The sequence below is a fragment of the Sparus aurata genome, chromosome 1 (assembly GCF_900880675.1).
Source record: "Sparus aurata chromosome 1, fSpaAur1.1, whole genome shotgun sequence".
Lineage (NCBI taxonomy): Eukaryota > Metazoa > Chordata > Actinopteri > Spariformes > Sparidae > Sparus > Sparus aurata.
In genome coordinates this window covers 22,166,407-22,187,291 of record NC_044187.1, presented here as the reverse complement: position 1 = coordinate 22,187,291, position 20,885 = coordinate 22,166,407, and the positions used below count along the sequence as shown (strand labels likewise).

Genomic DNA, 20,885 nt, shown 5'->3' with positions numbered 1-20,885 from the left:
GCAGAGACACCAGAGTTAGTATTAAAAAAGGCAGATTTAGGAAGGTCAGGATGTAAACTGTGAACGTTGCTCTACTGATGGATGCTGATGTCATTCAGTCAATAAAACATCAGAACGCATAAGATTTATGAATTATATATGTATTGTATAATTATTATTATTTGTATTACCGGTATTATTATTATTATTATTATTATTATTACATTTGTAGTTGTTGCTGTGGTTGTTTAATTTCTATTAAATTAATATTACCCTCTGTACTTTTTAATTATGGTTTTTGCACGATTATTTTGTTGTGAAAGAATTCTTTTTTCTCTCCCTTCACCTAACTCCATTAATAACTTCATCATTACATCTGACTGGCTGGCTGCTTAACTTGCCAACAATTATTAACTCTTCACTGCAGCAACTTGAGGTTTGTTTCGTGTCCCAGCTGATGGCCAGTGTTCATTTCGCAAAGAATTAATATTAACACTTAGAAAAATCATTGTTAGACTTGTCAGACCGTTCGTGTCCCAAAATGACAATGAAAGGCTCATATCTGAGCTCCTACACGTTTATGTAGTCAGCTTAATGAAATTGGTGAAGTAGGGGTTTTTTTTAATTTAGAAAATAAAATCGAAATATGAAGCAAAAATCTCACTTTAGAGCAACACATGGTCTGCAAGTATTAACGAACAGGTGCAAATCTCCAGATTGTAGAGTTAGCTCGCATTATGTGTCTTTGTCCTACATTCTTATTATGATGAGATGGCCCTTGTTGACCTCCATGTTAAGCCACATAAAAACACCTTTCTCTTCCTGCTGCTGAGTAAAATGACCCATCACGGCCTCCGTTAACCCAAAATCTTCTCTTTTTAAAGTGAAACACAAACACAAATACGCCTCACACGTCATCCCACAGCAGACACACTTTGGTGCTAAACTGAATCCTCCAGATGAAGCTGAAACAAACAAACAAAAAACAACTTAAATTGCATATTCAATTAAAAATGAATTATTGATGTGGCCAAATGTGAGGGGAGGTCAACATTTAATTATTGATAAGCCGTCATGTTAGAGGAATGTCATCAGACGTCTTTGTTTTTGTTTTTTAATAAAGGGACGGATAACGACACACGCATGAGGAGCAACATTTCCTCTGGGAGCTGATTTATCGATACAACAAAGGCTCGATAGTTTTGCATCCGTCTGTGTCGAGAGCGAAAAATCAGACTCCTGTTGTCCTGGTTTAAACTCAGCCTGAAAACACCTGAGCGTGACACACACAAACACACAAACACAGGCTGGTTTTAACACGTGATGGGCGCCAAGAAGGTTTTATTTTATATTTCAACATGTTTCTAAAATTGCTTTAATGTTTTAAGGTTTTTTGGGGGTTTGATGAAATCATTTATTTTGTTATTTTTGTTTTATCTACCACAAGTGTTTTCCAGCCAATTTTCTTTGTGCCATTCCCCCTTTTTTGGGCACCGTGGTGTCCCTACAAGTCCTGCTGGCCTGATTCATTTATATCAGAGATGATTAATGCTCTTCCTTCCACGTTGCATTAATAACTCTCTTAATTCAAAACTTCAACTTCCCCCTTTGGCTCTTTTCCTAAACAACCAGAGAGAAAGTGTCCACCGGCTTCTTCAGGCTTCCAGTCCCCCACAACTATAGCACTCTTACTAGAGGAACAACAAAAAAGACAAAACAAAAAAAGGAAAAGAAAAGGCAAATTTGGAATTCTCCTGTGTTATTTCCCAGAAGTCAGATCTTTTATAGCTTACAGTATGTCTCAGTCGCGTCTAATCCTGTTGCTTCACTGCGTCCTCCTGTTGGGAGACACAGTGACAAGAAATCTGCGCGGAAGAAGTGTTTAAAAGAAGCTTTCAAGTTAAAGCTCGCTAAACTCCGTCATTAAAATCACCACCAGTGTGAATTAACAGAATAGATTCAACCTCTTTATACAACAAAGCTCCAAATATGATCAGAAAAACCCTCTGAACCTCCTCTCATCCACTGGATTTCTGGGAACAGAGTCTTTATTTAAATACATATATATATATATATATATATATATATATATATATATATATATATATATATATATATATATATATATATATATATATATGTTGCTGGGGTTTAGCAGAGACACCTTCCCTTAAATGAACCTAATGACCTTTTCTCTTTTTTTCTTTCTCTTTTTCTTTTCTTTCTTTTTTCTTTTGTTTTTGTTTGTGGCGGGATCCTCGCTTCAGATCAGAAGAGAGAACAGAGACACGACGGAAATCAGACCGGGAGCAGCTCGGGTCGTGCCCACAGTGCCACTCTGGAACCCTTCAGTACACGCAGGCGGTAGGTAGGAGCCAGTGCAGCCCTAATCCCCGCCGTCCGTGATTTAGCCCCTGGTCCTCCTAATTCTCCTAAAGCCCCAGCTGCTCCCCTGGCCGCTCCGCTCTCTCCGCGACAGCCTGCACACCGCTCGCTTTATTAATAATTCACCTAATAATTCACCACTTCGCCGCTGCGCACCCCCACACACCGCCCCCCTTCACCTTCACTGTAAACAACTGCCCCCAATTCCTCGTCTATTATTATTTGTGTGTGTGTGTGTGTGTGTGTGTGTGTGTGTGTGTGTGTGTGTGTGTGTGTGTGTAAACAGGTCGCACGCTGGTGAGGTGGGCTGTTAGGCTATATATATTTTCTGTCGGGAGGGAAGTGTAGGCTGTCTGTCGCGCACGGCGAGCTTCCATTTTACGCATCCAGAGCCACGCTGCAGCCCGGACGGAGCAACTACGTGTCGCCGCGCTGCGCTCTGCTCTGCCGTGCAGTGCCGTGGAGTACCGTGCTGTGCTGTGCTGTGCAGGCATTCTGCTTTATCGTTGCGAAAAAACGCAAGCTGCTCTTTCATCTCGTCAGCTTTGAGGAGGAGGCGGCGAGGGACCAGGGGTGTCCTCCCGTTTGTGTGTGCGTGTGTGTGTATAACACCGCGTGTGTGCGTGCGCGTCGTTTGTATGTGTGTTGGACCGAGAGAGAGAGAGAGAGGAGAGCGAGCGAGCGAGAGAGATGCGAGGGTAAAACAGATCGGACGCGCGGCGCAGGAGACAGCCGCTTTTGGACACGTTTTGGAGACAGAAGCCGGTCGACCGCAAAGGCTGCGCACGGAAAAATATCAAGAAAGAAAACTTACTTTGCATCACCTCTCCCGTCCATTCAACGCGTTCGAGTGCTATTGATATTATTTCGGGGGAGTTTTTTTTTGTTTGGCGTCTCCCAATCTGCTGGACAAGTTTTCCCGCTGAAGGACGCACCTCGGGACTTTGACGCAGACGTCTCCCTGACTTCTTGCTGCTGGACATGGACGCATCTGAGGCCAAACGGCGGTAAACGGAGGGCTCGGAGCTGCTGTCCTCCTTTCCTCCTATCTCTCGCAGAGTGGACCCACTTTTGAAAGCGCGTGTGTTTTTTTTTTTCTATCTGGGCCTAAGGCCGACTTGTTTAAAGGTCCCTTTTTTTGCTTCCGGCAACAGCGAAGAGACCAAGTCTTCCTCCCTCAGCCCTCACTCCCTCTCTCACTTTTTTGGAAGCTGAACTTTTAAAGGAAAATGGGGCATTGAGAGGGTTGGCAGATCTCCCCACGCTATAATGGTACGTGCTGTGTAACTCAATAGTTCCCCTTCAGTCGGGTCTATAGGGGCAAAGTCTATAGGACTGAAAATAAACCAAACATCATGTGTTTAAGTGCATCCCAGCAGAGGGTTTCTCCTCTCTTTTTTTTAATTAAGGTTTCTCGTTTCTTTGTAAAAAGATCTGCACTTTGTTGGACGCGCAGAGTGAGAGTTGGCTGAGGTGTGTGTGTGTGAGGCCATAGATGACGATACAACACACCTGTGAGCGCGTGTGTGAGAGCGTGTGTGTGTGTGTGTGTGTGTGTGTGTGTGTGACTGAGTGAGACAGAAAGAGGTGTGTGATCACCGCTTTCCTGCCAATTTGAATCATTATAAAGCACCAAAACTCACTTTGATTAACATAAATTACACACAAAAAAAAAACACATTTACCATGCATCTCGACACACAGCCTCACGTGCACAAGACAGTGTATTTAAATGCAGCTTTTTTTATTTTTTATTTTAACCATTAAAACATCTCCCATTCATCTTTTTGTCCCCCTTAAACCTTCGTCAGAAACACAATAAGGCTGTAATTAAATATGCACCTGGTATTTAACATTTAAAAGCAAAAAAAAACAATTATATGTGTTTCCTGATTTAAGCTGCTTTAGCCTCGGTGGCGGGTTAACAGCGTGCAGGCTGGCTTGTTTGCAGAGGCGCTTGTAGACACCGATCGACAAACTGGAGGCTGATCTTCCTGCGCTGCTCAGATCAAACAGAATAAAACACACACACGGCGACAGGCCAGAGCACAGTGATAGTGTATGATGATGATGATGATGATGATGATGATGATGATATTCTGCAACCACCTCATAGTGTGGAGCATTCTGGCTTCCACCGGACTGCACCGTGCGGGTTTTTTTATTTTTTTTATTTTTTTTCCTCTTGTTTTTTATCAATGGGCACTTCATTTGCGTAGTTGATGACACTTTATAGAGACTACAAGGGGGTGGGGAGGTGAGGTGACACACAGGCCGTCTTTGTGCCCTCAGAACAAGTGCTGAGAGAGCGTCGTGGACGGGAGCACCTCCGAGGTGTTTAATGTTGATCAGACTAAAACAACAGGAGGAATCTCCGACTGTAAAAGATGCTTTAATGATCTTTTAAAAAAAATAATAATATAAAAAAAACCTTCAGCATCTAGAGATAGAAATCTGATATTTGACTTTGTTCATTTCATTGCTTTTCCCCCACTGCATCAGCTGATTACTATCTGTCTTTATCGTGCTGCAGCTCAAAGCTTTTGAATTATGTCCATGAATTATAGTGTCCTTAAATTGCGAGCTACCTTATAATTGATCTTCATTACCCACTCAGGAGTAAGGGTGCCATGATGTGGCTTACAGAGTTGATTAGCCTTTTTTGGTTTCAAGGTTGAGGAAGGGAAGTTTTTTCTTCTTAGTGTAGAAATAAAACACTTGAATGCACCATTGGCATGATCAGAAATCATTCTTTATGAGTAACACAACATTCATTTTGCACCAAGACTTAAGATCTTAAAAGGTGCATTATGTTGTGTTAGGGTTAGGGTTATTTAGGGAAATTTAAATCAAAACAGAAAGATCTTCATTGGCTGTTTTTAATTTTATTTATTTGTTTTTATGCCTAAACAAACTAAATAGTCAAATTTTCATGATTGAACAAACAAACAGACCTTAAAGGACAACACAATTTTATACTATTTGACTTTGTATATATTTGGCGGACCCTGCCTCCTCTCTAGCTTCAAACAGTGTTCTGGGGACCTTATTTTCCTCCGAGACACAGCTTTTATATTCAGTTAGGGAAATAATACACCTTTCTGAGCTTGTATTATGACCTCATTAATACTGGAAATATCAAACATTATTCTCCAAAACTACAAAGTGCCGCTTTAAACACAGCTGACCAAATAGTTTCACTGAACATGTTAGTATTATTGCGCAGAACAGGCGTTAAAACATTCCTCTAGGTCAAGTCTTCCTGGGTTCAACATAGCAATGTAATCTAATGGTTTGTATACACTTTAATAATTTATTAAGATGTAATTAAATCTCATCCAGAAGACAGACGAAAATCATTTAAAAAGAAGAAACACACTAGAAATGATCAGCGGTGCAGCGAAATAAGCGCGATAGTTGACAGAAATTGAACTCCTGTCTTATCTTACGGCTGTTTATCCATCGTGTCGATTCTATAGAATGAATCCCTCGTACATGTTTGAGTTTGGCGGAGGTGTTCTATATATTGTCCTTAAAACGTGTCGTCCACAATTTGCTAAAGTTTCTTTATATGGTATTGGAGAGAAAGTATGAGACTGACATCAGCTAACTTTACAGGAGAAACTTGATTCCCCTCCCCAGATGAGCTTCAAATTGTCAGCTCGCTCTGTCACCCCAGAAGGATGTGAAGACATACTTTCCGGTGTTTTAAATATCAGCCTTACGTAACTTTATTATGGGGAGAGTTGGGGGGGGGGGGGGTCACCTGCCAGAAATGTTTGTTGCCCTCAGTCATACCTGCACAACAACACCACTGTTGGGCCCTGAGCGGTTCAAAAAGTCAAATTAAAGGGCCGTATGTGATTTGAGATATCAGCCTTCCAACTATCTGTCTGTTTGTCTCAAGGTAAAAAGAACCATCAGACAATGCTTCATAATTGGCACGGATAAAACAGTCCTCATTTTGTTTTGATAGTAGGCCTATAATTTCACAGTTGGTTGCGCGGCGCGGTTGTTGCAGAGAAAACCTGCCAACCACAGAACCTGTCAGTCAAACCAAAGCCAATACTTTTATTGGTGCCAAGCTGGGAGGTGGGCGTGAACCTTAGCATATTATGAAATACATTTTTTAGAGTTGAAACATTTTCAGTTGAAATGGGTGAGACATTTTACACGAGCTCAACGTGCTGCTTTATTGAGTCATACTCTTGTGTGTCTGTGTGTGTCTGTGTGTGTGTGTGTGTTGTAAGGTAACCCTACGCTTCCTGGTCTTTGCGGTAAACTCTGCTGTATTAGAACCATAACCACAAGAAAATCTCCCCATGGATCAGTCCTTGTGTGACACAAAGGGCCGATTGTACCAGCCGAAACCTCATTGTTAAATGCACATAGCCGGTGCGGCGAGGCCTTAACTGAGTGCGGTTTGGCCGTTAAAAGAGGCTTGAATGAGGATCCGTGTTGGGGAAGGGGGTGCCAGTGGCGTTTGGGTTACCTAGTGTTGCGGAGGTGGCGTACGGTGCCACGGCAAAATGCTGCAGTTCAGTGTTACAACTGGCATGGTGTTATCTTAAGGCCGGCCTGTCGAGCAAGATTGGTAGTTGACAGGCGAGGTGCCAAGCCAAGCCGATGTTGGGGTGTGTCACAATGAGTGCTCTGTTCAAACTTGTCAAACCGTTTTGGTGAAAGTTTCTTTCTGTGCGAGGGATGGGGACTGCCATTGTTAGGGCTGGCATAGATTCACACAAGTTTCACCTCACCTGGCTGATTTGCATATAAGCAAGTTTTGATTGGAACCCCCAACCCCATACCCTGTAAACAAACACGTCATCTGGAATTATATTGTGCTCCTGCCTCCTGCAGTCAGGCCTCCATAACTGAAACTGTTCACACCGTGTGCCTCATGCCGCCTCCAGAATCCCACCGTTTACTATTGTGTAAAACACAACTGCGCAATTAAGCCTAATGCAATCTTCAGCACTGCGTCTTGGCTGCGCTTCTGACCCAACAAAAAACCTTCAGGACCCACAAGTGGAGTGAAATAATTAGCCCCACTCTGCTCAGCCATCCATCTACCCTTCTTTTTTTAATGCAGCCCCTCAGTTTTCTCATCTTCTTACTTATTCTTCCCCGTTTTTCCCTTCACCTCCCCCCGAGATGGCTGTGTGAAAAATCGTATTTTTCCAACATTTCTCCCCGAGGTAGCTTTGGCACGCACTCACACGGCGGCCATTTCTGCCTTTCATACACCCCTCACACACCGTGGAACAGATCGCCGGTGCGGCCCGGCGTCTTTGAAGTGGCTGCCATCTCACGCAGGTTGGCTGGACTCTCTCGTTCGCTCCCTCCCCACCCCACCACCCCCCCTCCCATTTTCATCCTGTGCCTTAAAGTTGGCAGTGCTATTCTCAGCCACTAAATCCTGATGATAAAAACGTGTTTAAGACACAATGGCAGTGATAATAATTATGGTTTTTAAAAAAAGAGGGACTGACAGCAGCACTGATGGCGCTTGATGCTTGTGCAGCAGCCAGAATAAATGCTTTCTGGAAACAAGGAGAGGGGCTGTACCAGGTGTGTGAGCAAGTTTTTGGTATGTAGGTGGTGAATTAGTGTGTGTGTGAGTGTGTGTGGGTTTGTGTGTAACCGCAAATTGAGATGCAGAGAGACAGAAAGATAGAGAGGAGGATCATTGATATGTTGCCATTCATGTGCTTTAAAATGGAGCCATCTGAGAACAAATTCCACCATCAGGGCCTTTCATACAGAAAGCTCTGTGGAGGTGTGTGTGTGTGTGCGCGCGCCGCGCAGGAGTGTGTGTGTGTGTGTGTGTGTGTGTGTGTGTGTGTGTGTGTGTGTGTGTGTGTGTATGAGCAGGTTTCGGAGATCTCACCTCCAAAGAATTTGGCCATATGGTCGTCAACACATATACCCGGAGAGAGAGAAAGCGAGCCAAGGAAGGAGTGTGTGAGAAAGAAAGTGAAAGAGAAGTGTCGTCTTTTGTCAGCGCAGGAAAGGCATTTTAAAACACATCCTATACCCCTACCTTAGATCAGATGGCTCAGACAAAAAAGAAAAAAAAGAAAAACCCTCCATCGCATCCCCTACTCCACATATTTGTGGAGTGGGAAAATCTGTCTCAATTAACACATTTGCATTGGGCGATGATGGACTCCAAATAGGTCACTGACTCAATCTCCCGCCTCCGAATCTTCCCTCTAAAATGTTAATTAAGGAGGGCTTTGAGATTTTTTCGCTCAGGGCTGGCCATATGGGCCGGGCATATGCTCTATATATATAGTACAATATATAATTCATACACTGCTGCAGGAGAGAGTGTTTGGGGGCCTGGAGTTTTTTGGGGGGTTTACTACAAAGGGAGTCAGTATGTTCTGGCCTCCCCAGTGGCAGGTACAGAGCTTAGCCTATTCATTAGCTGCGTGTTATTCACTGTTGCACAATGGGATTGCGGTTCATCAACACCTGTTTCCTTGGCTGACGACATAAAGAGGCCGTTTAAATTCTTCTTTTGTCGGTTGGTTAATATAAAATGAGAGCAAATGATCTATTGTCGGAGTGCGGCGTGATTTGTGCTGTTTCAAAGAGCTCACGTTAAAGGACGAGTTACACTGAGAAGCTCTCTGCATATGCACAAAGATATTCGCAAATAGTTTGCATGGTTTTCCTCACACTCTCCCAGTTGAACCAGTTGTCCCAGTGCCATCCTCCCAGACACCCATTCACCAGCAGAATGAGGCGGCGGCAGCCAATGAAAACGGCTCTTTCCCACCCGCAGCTTTTTGGGTCCGGCTCAACCAATCAGGGGCGGCTTGCTGGTGCACCTGACCCTTTTTCTGGCCGGCGACAGCCAATGGCGGGCACTCCAGCACACCTGATGCATTGTGGTCCACTCGCTGGTGGTCGGCAGGCTCGCGCTGGTGCGGACCCCCACACAGGTGCCGTGGATCCGGGCCATTATTCTGAGCGGCGGCCAATCAGATGCATCATCTCATTATTATGTGGCCTGGCGCACTTTTGAGTGTTTGCGTTTTGTCTTGTTTGTGCGTGTGCGAGCATGTATGCGTATGTGTGCATCTGAGGAACTCTGCAACCCCATTCCCATAATGCTTAGCAGCCTTATCAGCAGGCCTCTCTCACTCCGTTCCTGGCTTCATCCTCTTCTTGAGACTCAACAATGAGCACTGTGTTGCCCCCTTAAGGAGCTGGAGGCCTCGGCTATAAAAAGAGACTAAAACTAAAAAAAAAAAAAAAAACATGTTTATGGACTAATAAAGATGATTAGAAATCGCACAATTGCAGAAAAATGGAAGGTTTGCGAGTGCAGATTATCTGTAATAAAAAGCTGAGGGGAGAGACGGGGGAGAGAGGGAGAGAGAGAGTTAGCTGTACAGACCTCTCATTGCGAAGGATATGAATAGCCTTTGTTTTCACCACAACTCAGGGCTGTGTGGTCTGCCAATGTCTGGCTCTTATTATGGGGTTTGTGTCTGTGTGTCTGCGTAAGTGGCATGCACGTGTGCATTGGTGTGTGCTTGTGTGTGTGTTTGTGCGCGAGGGACGTGGAAAAAAACGTACATACATATACGTGCAGGTGATTATATTTTCAAGAGCAGCTGAGACTATGTGCGTTTAAATGTTTCCACACAGCAGATACACTGTTTTCTCTCTGCTCCTGTTCAGCTAAACAAATGTGGCATGGGGTCTTGGGCTGGCACAAGCGTGCGTGCACGCTTTTTTATCCGTTAAAGTTGTGAAATGAAATAGGATTTCACAGAACGGCACAGCGGCTGTGGGATTTGGGCTCCCTTCGGCTAAGTAGAGTGGGATAGGTTGATCCAATCAACGGCAGAACTGCAAGGAGAGCCCATTTCACAGCTCCGGGCCCTGCCAGAACCCTGCCTGCCTGCCTGCTTGACTTAGAATACAAATGAAGCTCCCTGAATGCACACTTACACACACATGCATGCATGCACACTGGTACTTACAGACAGTCTGGCCGGGGATGTATAGTGTCAGAGTTGTAAGCAGACGCTGGGTTTTCTGTGGAGAAATGAAACCAGTGGGGGTTATGAGGCTGTTTCATACACACAGGTCAGTTTTTAGGGTTGACTCACAAAGGGGAAGCAGAAAATCCATGTTTGATCAGGGTGACTTCAGGACACCATCTGTCACAAATGACCATCTGAATTTCAAGTACATTGTCACAATTTTGCATACTTGTTTAACGTCAATATTTCCACTGCTACTGAGCATTTGTTTAAGAGCAAGAATTGTCAGCTCTAATATTTTATTATGGTAAATACTGAGAGAGGTTCAGGCAGCCACTAAATTAGCAAATGCTTGAATTTCTAGACCCAAAAATGGTTGGGAAGTGTTTTTTAAAAGTGTTTTTAATATCATGACAAAGTCACAATTCTCATTAATTAAACCAATTTTAATAAACTAATCATCTCTTTGTTTTTTTGTTTTTTCTTCAGGCTACCGACACCTACCTGGTCAACGACGATCCTTCTAGAGGCCCAGGGATGCCTGAGTGTTTCCTCGTTTCTGATACATACAGGGTATACAAACACACACACACCACACACACACAAACTCTCTGTCCTCGTCACGTCGATGTCTCACAGATTTATTTCCTGGACACTTAAACAAGCCCAGTCCATTAAAAATAATCTCTTTCTTCCTTTGAAAAGATTTACCGCAGTTGAGAGGAGGAGCACAAAAGGCTCATCAGTGCACGTTGCAGGATCATTTTTACAGGGTCAGACTTCACCATGGGGATGTTAACCACTATATTATCCTCATTCTTCAGATCTTGAATGGGAGGCTCTGTGGGTTAATGTGTCCAGGAAACACACACACACACACACACACACACACACACACACACGTTTTTGAGTGTTGACATTCTGTTAGCATGCCCATCTCCTCATCGTGGATGTCGTGAACCCATGTGTCGACTGACGTGTGGCAACAGTGCCTTGCATGAACAGTGTCTGTCCTTAAAAAAGAAACGTTCTGATGCATGTATTCTTTTTTAATTAGGCTTTCTTTACCTGATGCCAAGCAGTAGTTTGGCTTTGTGGCAGAGTTCGGACACATTTTTCCTCACGTGGTCGACAAAGCCAGCAGCCAGATAAAGATATAAATATGTCACATCCAAGCATTTGTTGTATATTTTGTTGAGTTTTATACTTACATTGTCCCAAATGTTTCCAACAATGTTCGAACCCCAGAGAAATCAACAACAATTTTTTTTTATATGCATATGTGTGTTTGGGGCTTTTTTCATAGCTTTATTTCGTAAGTAGAGTTCAAGAGTGACAGGACAGGGGATGAGAGAGGGAGGCAGGTGACGAGAAGCGAAGGGCCACAGGTTGGATTTGAACCTCGGGCCGCCGCGGCGAGGACACGGCCCCTGTCGCGGTGATCTTGCGTATGAGATGATGCGTCAAAGAGAGGGAGGAGGGATGTGGTGAAACATGACGTGTACATTTCCTCATCTGTGAAGTGTCGTATAAACATTTTGGCCAGCGGTCCAACGATAATGGCAACAATTCCCACGATTCCATGCTACTTCACCAAACTAAGTCCTTTTGTCGTTTTGATTGAGAAACCCCTCGCAGCAGAAAATACACACCGTGGCCTTTAAAACGAGAGCTTTAGGAAGACCGAAGGTATGAGATTGTTTCTCCTGCGGGACACGTTCTGTGTGTGATCATTTTCATACCTTGTGTAAAAAAAAACAAAAAAAACAACACGTCCTCTTTCAGGCCCGGCTTGAAACTCTTGGGCTGCTTGGAGGACTGCTACTTCGCCCGTGCGCTGTAATCTGACATGTCGAGTTTACCACTCAAATTAAAGAGACGATGACTTCAGACGGGAAATATAAATCCATACGTTTTGTTCCTGTTGAATACCACCACGGTAGAGGGGCGGTAATCCAAACCAGTCGAGTTCAACGTATATGCAGCCATTTCACACAGTAAACACATAAAAAGCAGCAGGCGTAACACATTGCCCCGCACACACTCTCAGATTGCAAACAGATCCATATAGAGTCTCTGGGATCCGCACTGTGTATGATATGCTTGTTAGCCATAACGGCCAGTCAGCCATTTCTTTCTGACTGCATATGCCTGTATGCATTTGACTGGCGTGCTCCCTCCCAGAGCACACATAAACAGCTTACTCAAACAATATTTACACTGTACGGCGTAGTAAACGGCACAGTCACACACATTTTCCGTTCGCATATTTCCTGCCTTTTGAAAGGCGGCCTCGACCACCTGTCTCACACATTTAGCATGCTAATGGCAGTATCAGTATGCTACATCACTTTCAATATTTAATGGCCTAGCCACAGGCGATGGTAAACAGCGAGTATATGGGCAGTGCTGTGTGTCAATGGGAGACCACAACATGCTAACTTTAGACACACCATATGGTTTTCTCGTGAGCTTTTTTAATGGCGAGCCCGGGAAAGCGCCAGGGCCCCGTGTGCACTCGAGGGGCTTTTGTAGGTGATGGTCAGAGAGGACGCGTTTGATCCGAGTTCTGGAAGGAGAACCTGAGCGTCTGTGTTTTGTAACTCCTGTGGTTGCTATAGTTTGTTTGTCGCAGCCAAGCGCCTGTGTTGAATACTGAAACGGTTGTCTCGGGCCAGCCGGTGAGACAAAGACGGCCCATGAAAGTCAAACAGTGTGTGTGATTAAGACGGCAGAAAGAGAGAGAGAGAGGCAAAAAGATTATAAGATAGAGAAAGGTCAGTAAAAAAGAAGCATGGAGGGATAGAAAAAGGGGGTGGACACAGAGAGAGAAAGAGGGAAAGCGAGGGAGCACACAAAGGCTCTGGGGTTTGGGCCTGTGCCGTGGCGGGGTGTGGTTTGGAAAGAGGAGAGACTATGGGAAAGGAATCGACTACACCTCAATATACTTCACTTTCTTCCACTTTTATTTCGTATTTTCCTCCCTTTTCTCCTCAATCTAATTCCTTTTCTAGCCACTCGTGCCAGCATATCTTTGACCGCAAGACATTTGTGGCCGTGTATGTAGTATGTGTGTGTTGTGTACATACTGTACATTATATGCATGTGTGTCTGTGGTGTGAGTGTCTAAGTATCCAACATAGGCTGAGGTCTCGTAAAGCTGCACAGCTTCATATCCCCCTGAAAAACTTGGCATCCGAGCTCTGGGGTGACTTCAGCCCCCCGAAACCGCACCCTTACACATACATACACACACACACACACACAGAATTGCATTCACACACACTTCCAAACACTCTCACTCACACACATGCACAAGGCAGGGGCTTATGTATAATTGCAGGCACTCTGCCTGCATATATGAGTTTGATTAGGCTGAGGAGCAGGGAGCGGGCGAGGATAAAGCCAAGCCTGATTAGAAACAGAGTGTATCGCTTCCATACAATACAAGTCACAATGAAACCGGTTTAGACCACTTAGTCCAACTTCAGGTATCTTTTGTCTCCATATACGCACACAGAGCACTGGAATATGACTTGGACTGGGTTAACAAATACGAATCCGAGCAGTATCGCAGCTGAAAAATGTACAATATTTCACACAGTTAACTCACAGCTTGCTGTAGGGACTTGTTTAGTTACTTGAAGAGAATATAATGTGCCGTTGCTTCTACTTTGCCTTAAGAAGCTTCCGCTAAACCTAAAACTGTGCAACTACGGCCGCCCTCAGCCAAGAGTCGGGGCCTCAAATCTGGCCGTGACACCTTGTAAAATGAATTAAACACAAATAACTTTGGTTGCTGATGTTTTTCCGCTGCATCGAACTCTTTGTCCACCGCACACTTTTCATTTACAGTAACAAACGCTCAAGTCGAGAAAAAGGGGAGGGGGCCCTCTTCCACTTGAGGCACTTGAATGAGTTTACTGTGTGCTGAAAAGCTGAAAAGCTTTGTGTCACCCTTCAGCTTGACGGGCCGACCAAACACCGCAGCGGCGGCAGCCGAGATCTCAGCTGTAAAATTCAAACCTTTGTTTCTATTCTGGGTCGCACTTGGGGTTTGCTTCTGCATTTTGTGTGACGGTGAAGGATATAAAAGTTGGAAAAGTTAATTGTGGGGAAATCTGACTCCTCTGTCATTTGCATTTAGACCTAAAGGGGCACTATGTAGTTTTTAGAGAAGGAATTCACACTCAGAAAAGTCATATTTACAATATTAATGAGGTAATGATACAAACTCAGAAATATAAAATAAAAATAAAAATAACTGAATAAAAAAGGCTTTCCGACAACACTCCAGAGGAAGGTAGAAAGGTGTCAGGGTCCGCCAAATACAAACAACATAAATCAGTATGAAATCCTGTTGTCCTTTAAGGTCAGTTCGTTTAATCAGTTTGTTTGGGCAGAACGATCTTTCTCCTCTGATTAAAATGTCTTCCCCAGAGACAGTGCACCTTTAAAGTTTAAGATTCGAGACTTATTTATAACACAAAGTCCAAAATATACTGCTGAAAGCATGCGCTGGAAAAGCCTTTAAACACAACATGGTTCCTTTTAAAATGTAAATTCACACCGCAAGAGAATTATAAGTATTTTTAAGCAATAAAATGTTCTCCTCTGAGTAACAAAGCCTATCTATCTATCTATCTATCTATCTATCTATCTATCTATCTATCTATCTATCTATCTATCTATCTATCTTTGTGGAAATGCTTGTTGCAGGACAGACAAAGCCAGAACAATCACCCCCTGACAAATTATAAATGCAGCAGTGAATGTAAACAGTACGGCTGCTGCAGAGCTGTGCGGACAGATGGAGCCACTGAAGAAATATTACAGATATTTCCATATGATTTTTTATAGAACGGCACAAAGCACGGCGAGGTTACTGAACCCACCACATGCGCTCCGTGAGCCCCTACAGTGCGTGTCGGGATACTGTATCTCGCTCCTCTCTGGGGGTTGTTCTTTTTATTTTTTTACATTTTTTTCGCTGACAAAAAATAAATAAATAAAAGAGAAAGTATTTTTCTTTTCTTTAAAAAAAAAAAACAAAAAAAACAAAAACGATGGAAATGTTAAATACAGTTGGGTCTGTGTCGATCTGAAAGAGGAGCGGGGAGGGAGAGAGAGAGGGAGAGTGAGAGAGAAAGAGGGAGGGAGGGAGGGAGAGCAGCGAAAACTTTCCTCTAAAGTTGGTGCGGAGCTTTCACTGTGAGTGAGGCGGGGTTACAGCCTGGATTGAGCCACAGCGGCTTTGCAATGCGGCACCGCAGCGAACCTCCATCCAACTTTATTATCAACTACTCCAATTTTCATCTCTAGACACAACCATGTACTCCCCTTACTGCTTGACACAGGTATGAACGAATCGCCGTTTTTTTTCCTCCACGCTCTTCTTTCGCTGCCCTGTGTTTTTTTCCGGTATGGTGCGCCTCCGGTCTGTTTCTACTGTATGTGGTTACAGTGTTGTGCTGTGTGCCGTGCTGCTGCTGCTGCTGCTGCCGCCGCCGCCGCCGCTGCTGCTTGTCATTTGTTGCGTTTTAAGGACCGTTTTTTCCAGCTCTGCTCTCTTTTCCCCGATAGTGTTTAGCCTCTCTCTCTCTCGCTCTCTCCCTCGCCCTCTCTCCCCCTCTCTCCCCTTTCTCTTTAATGGCACTCCTCCAACGGGCTTTTCTTGTGCGTCTCATTGCGCATGGTTTGGAGAGAAAATGGCGCTTCTCCCAAATCTATTTTATATAAAACGGAGGGTTGGAGAAAGGGGAAGAAGGGGGCTCGCTGCCCTGACAGTTGGCGACTAATTACAGCCGCCCCGAGGCAATAATCGTCTCTATCGACAAACATTATAAAGCACGGATCGAGTTTTAACGCGGCTCGTTGAGTTGTGGGACAGTTTATTTTTTTTTATACGGGGGAGGAGGGTTTCTGACTTGCGGCTGTTATCGGAGGGCTGCCGGTCCTCAGCCGCGGTCGGCGCTGGTCGGGGGCCTTTAGGGTCACCGTGGACACATTCACAACCAATCCGACACTGACTTTATTTCACTTCAGCCTTTGTTTAGAAAAAAAAAAAGTTTCGTGAGGGCGTTCTGAGGGCGACACGAGGAAGGGTGGGCGTGTGTTGTGTGTGTGCTTGGCTGCAGTTTGATTAATCACAAATTACAGCTGACCTTTAAAGAAGCACGATGTCATATCCCCCTTAATTATGTAGTTTTTAGACTAAAGGTGGAGATTTTGAAGGGATCACTTGCCGTGAAAAGGAAATCTCGCTTCATCCTGTGCGTAATTTTAGAGGCCGTCCGGAGGAAATGGCTCATCTAGAAGTTACACTGGTGATTACGTGTTGGTTTCTGTTTGGGGTGTATAATAACTATATTATAAATTGTGCTGTGTAATTAAGATCTCGATTTTGAATATCCAGCTCAGTTTTTTTTTGTTAAATGAACAAGGCTGGACTCCGTCTTGACCTTTCGGCCTCAATCTCTCCGTGCGCACTCCTGTCACTGCACAGATATAAATCCAGATTTCTCTTCTAATTTTTTTTTTTTTTTTTTATCAGCTCAAAGCCTGAAACCACCTTTAGGTTTAAGTCAAACTATCCACCAGAAATAATCTTGAATTGATCCGTGGCTGCACAAAGGAATTGCTGGAGCAGGTAATCCTTAAACGGCCTGTTCTGTCTTTCTTTCTGAATTTATATTTTATTGTGTTTCTTTAAACTTTTATATTTTCCACATGTGCTGGATTCGCCTTGTTTCCGTGTCCACCGCGTTTTTTATCAGCGAGTGAAGCAAACATCATAAAACAGCTCGCAATCAGCAAAGGTCAACTCTTAAATGACCTTTTTTTGTGGTTTTCTCTTGCAGCGCCGCGCTTTTTTCGCGCCCTTTTCCTGACCGCAGATTTGAAGCGGTTTTTTTTGTTTTGTTTTAGATGAAGCTTCAGCTCACCGATGCGGATACTTGTGTCCTCAGTCAATGCAGAGTTAACAGAGGAGAGCTGCCGGCGCGCACGGCTCCAGCTTCAGGCCGCCGCAGGTCCGCTTTTCCCCTCCGCCGCTCGGCTCGCACCACATTACGCACCGGAGTGAGAGTCGATTTCATGATTCACTATTTTCCCATCAACCCTCGCTTTAGAGATCAAGCTCAGTGTGGTCTTCACATTTTTCTTTCTGTTTTTCTTTTCTTTTTTTTTCTTTTTTTTTTTGAGGGAGGAGGGATTGTGGTTTTGTCTGAGGTCAGGAGCTTCCGTGAGGCAGTCCAAGAAACTTAATTATCAGGCTCATGCACTATAATTCTTGCGCATTAATTCGCACTGATAGCTGATTTTGCATTATAAAGTCCCAGCTGTTCAGCTCCGGGCCTGTGCTCACATGTGTGAGAGCTGCAGGGAGGTCACGGCCTGCCGCCCTCCTCACACAGTTAAACGCTGCTGTCGTGTCAGAACACAGAGAATCCCACTCCGGCTCGATCTTTCGGAGATTAATATTAGACCTTTATGTCATGTGTGTGGCGAAGCAGGGAAATCGCAGCCATTCCGTTCCTTAAACAGAACAGCGTGTGTGACTCGGAACGGGCTCCGTGGAAAAACACCCGTCTCAGTATTATTTCAGGCCTTCTGCGCACAGCTCGATATGTTTTCTCTGATATGTTTATAGACGTCTGGAACCAGAGGACATGTTCAAAATGAAATGTCATCACATCTTTTTTATTTTATTTTATAATTTTTTTTCACCAGAATCAGAAGCTGCAAAATATGTCTCCTTCATTTCTCCCGTCTTCTTCTTCTTCTTCTTCTTCTTCTTCTTTTAAATTTCCCCCTGACCCTCTCTGGCGTCTGCTGAGTTTGAAACAGTGAGTGAGACATTTTCTAATCAATAGTCTATTTGATTTGCTGCGTAAACTAAGTCCAACAGCCCTACTTGCATATTTAGCACAGATAATTTTCCAAGCCTGGTGGTATGAGGCAGAGGTCCGCATCGAGTTTCCTCTTTCTTTCCATTAATTAAAATTAATTGGCAGCAGATCCTCTCGCACGAGCGCCGCATGGACGCGTGCTGCCCATATGCGCGATACATATTGATCTGCTTAGTGCTGCTGTTATTGCGTCCTGCTGATGGGCATCAAGCGAGGCTCAGTTTGTGTTTTGCGTGCTCTCAGATCTCCTTGAGAGGCTTGTGAGGTTTCACTGGTCAGAATATGAACTTGAGGCCCGTCGTGCGTGCGCGTGTGTAACGAGCGACAGCCACCTCTACCGTGTCACACCTGTCGATAAGCTGGAAGGGGGAGGGTTGAGACATCCGCTTTTAATCAGCTTTAAATGGTTGTTTTAATGATCTGAAGCGGGATTGCTTGACGTTTCTTTACGTGTGCGTGTGTGTTTGTGGGTGTTTGTGTGTGGTGTCCACGCCCGGCCACACACGGATGAATTCTACCAAAGCGCATAACGACCGACCGTGACTCCATTAAGACTGTGAATAATTCACAAATCACTGAAAACATGCAAAACCGGTGTAAACAATCTACAATGTATTATTAATGCTGATAAAAGCTTTGCTGGAAGGGCCTGGTAGGTGACGGACCCGGGCGGCCAAAAGTGGCGCACGCATGTGCACTTGCCAAACACCAACCGGGAGATTCTTTTTTTTTCTTTCTTTTTTTTTTTTTTGCGGGGCTACGTGGCATTGTTTCACATCCCTGTGACGGAAATGCATTAGCATAAAGTTTTAATGCGGTCTGAAGGTCGTCGTTAATTAAAACTTTTATGTGCTGCGCTCTGAAATAAATTATTTCAGACTCCACTTCAAGTCCCGCTCATCCAAATGAGATGTGGACCGCCGATACGCAGCGCGTCTCACAAACACTGCCAGCTACTGAAGCTCTGCCGCAAAACTCTCTCTTCCCCTCTCTTCCCTCTCTTTCTGTCTCCCTGAGATGTTTTAACACTGTGCGGGAGATTAACTGTTTCCCGCAAAGACACAAACGCGCACAAAAAAAAGTTGTATTCGCTCATAAGTGCTTGGTGTCCATCTCTTTGCGCTTCTAAAAGTGTGGTGTTTTTAATATATGTATATATATATATATATATATATATTAGATTGGGAGATCAAATGAGTCCTTGAAATTCACTCAGCGGTGCAGATTGGCAAAGCACTTGAAAGCCTGCAGTGAAAGCCATACATACTGTAGCCATGCCATATAGCCATAGCAACAGATAAAAAAATAACGAAACTTATAGTCAGTGTCTTTGGTGATGGAGATAAAGGAACTTGTCATCTGGACAAAATGCGGTTCATGCGTGAAGTGTGTGAGCTCACGCAAGCAACTTTGTATGTTGTCCGAAGTATCTTCTTTCTTCAGTCGTTTTTTTGTCTCTTCGTCTGCAGCCCCTCAACTGAACAAGACAAGAAAACAAACACATAAACAACAGTCCAGCTTTCATACATGTGTAATACAAATTATTGTGTCTACTTTTTTCAGCTAAAACCCTCGTTTGAGGCCTAAAAGTCCACGCCAGACTGTCGTAGCTATTAATTTGTGTGTAAAGTACGTGTGTGTGTGTGTGTGTGTGTTTGTGTGCGTGTGTTTCTTACTCCTGTCCCGTTTTGGGCCGATGGCTCTCCTGCGTCAGCCCTCGGTTCTGGTTTCACTGGGACCGGACGGGGACGGTGGCGGTGCTGGTGTAAGCCGAGGTGGGCCTGCATGATCTGGTAACATACCAAGCCTTCGCCGGCGTCACTTTGCACCAAACGCACACACACTAATCCTGCTCACACACACACACACACACACACACACACACAGAGAAGACTAGTTGGTAGGCACAGCACAGGCAGGCGGAGAATAGGTTTGCTGTAGTGGACGGTAGACGGGGTAAAAAGTGGCCTGCCAACTGTGCCAGGACGACAGGCAGGCAGTGGGTTGCAGGCAGAACCCAGGGGTACATTGTGTTCTTTTTACTTATTCATCCTTTCTGCTGGAGGCGGACCAGGTCCACCTTACACTGCTTTGGCCCAGAGTGAGAGCTGGTAGGCAGGGACGGAGGGATGGGATGGAGGAAGGAGCGCAGGGAAGTGGGAGATGGCACAACATGTCCATGTTAGTTAGACAGTGGCTGAATACATTTTGATTACACGGGAAAGAAAAGTGCTTGAATCTACGTGAGGGACTGTTAGAGTTCATCCTCAGTTCAGATATTTGAAATTACGCGCTGCCCATGTCCATGTCCATCAAGAGTTACATATATATATTTGTGTGCAGGAACAAAAAAAATGTGTTTAAAAATGGAGCCAGAGGAGAAAGAGCCTACTCCTCCGAATCCGTGTGTGTGTGTGCGCGTGTGTGTGTGTCTTGGAGGTGAGTTAAATCCAGCACTGTGCAGCTCTGCTCATCCCTTATCTATGCAGTCTTGCTGACCGCCCATAGAAAATGGATTTATCATGCTCAACTGAGGCAATTGGCACAACAGGGTAATAGGTGGCTGTCCCCTGGATGGATGGGCATGTGTGTGTGTGTGTGTGTG

At 44.5% G+C, this 20,885-nt stretch overlaps 1 protein-coding gene across 17 annotated transcripts in view; it reads left to right on the top strand.

Annotated features, from left to right (window-relative positions):
- Positions 1 to 2,680: 2,680 nt before the first annotated feature.
- Positions 2,681 to 20,885, top strand: part of LOC115580196 (nuclear factor 1 X-type-like) — a 114,719-nt gene continuing 96,514 nt past the window's right edge. For 4 of the 17 annotated variants that reach the window (XM_030414424.1, XM_030414373.1, XM_030414397.1 and 1 more), the window contains exons 1-2: positions 2,691 to 3,636; positions 10,860 to 10,943. In XM_030414424.1, the coding sequence (XP_030270284.1) occupies positions 3,634 to 3,636; positions 10,860 to 10,943 (87 nt within the window). In that variant the 5' untranslated portion in view covers positions 2,691 to 3,633. Of the gene's footprint in view, positions 3,637 to 10,859; positions 10,944 to 15,518; positions 15,728 to 20,885 lie in introns of those variants that run through there. The other 13 variants (XM_030414325.1, XM_030414287.1, XM_030414389.1 and 10 more) reach the window with 10 other exon arrangements.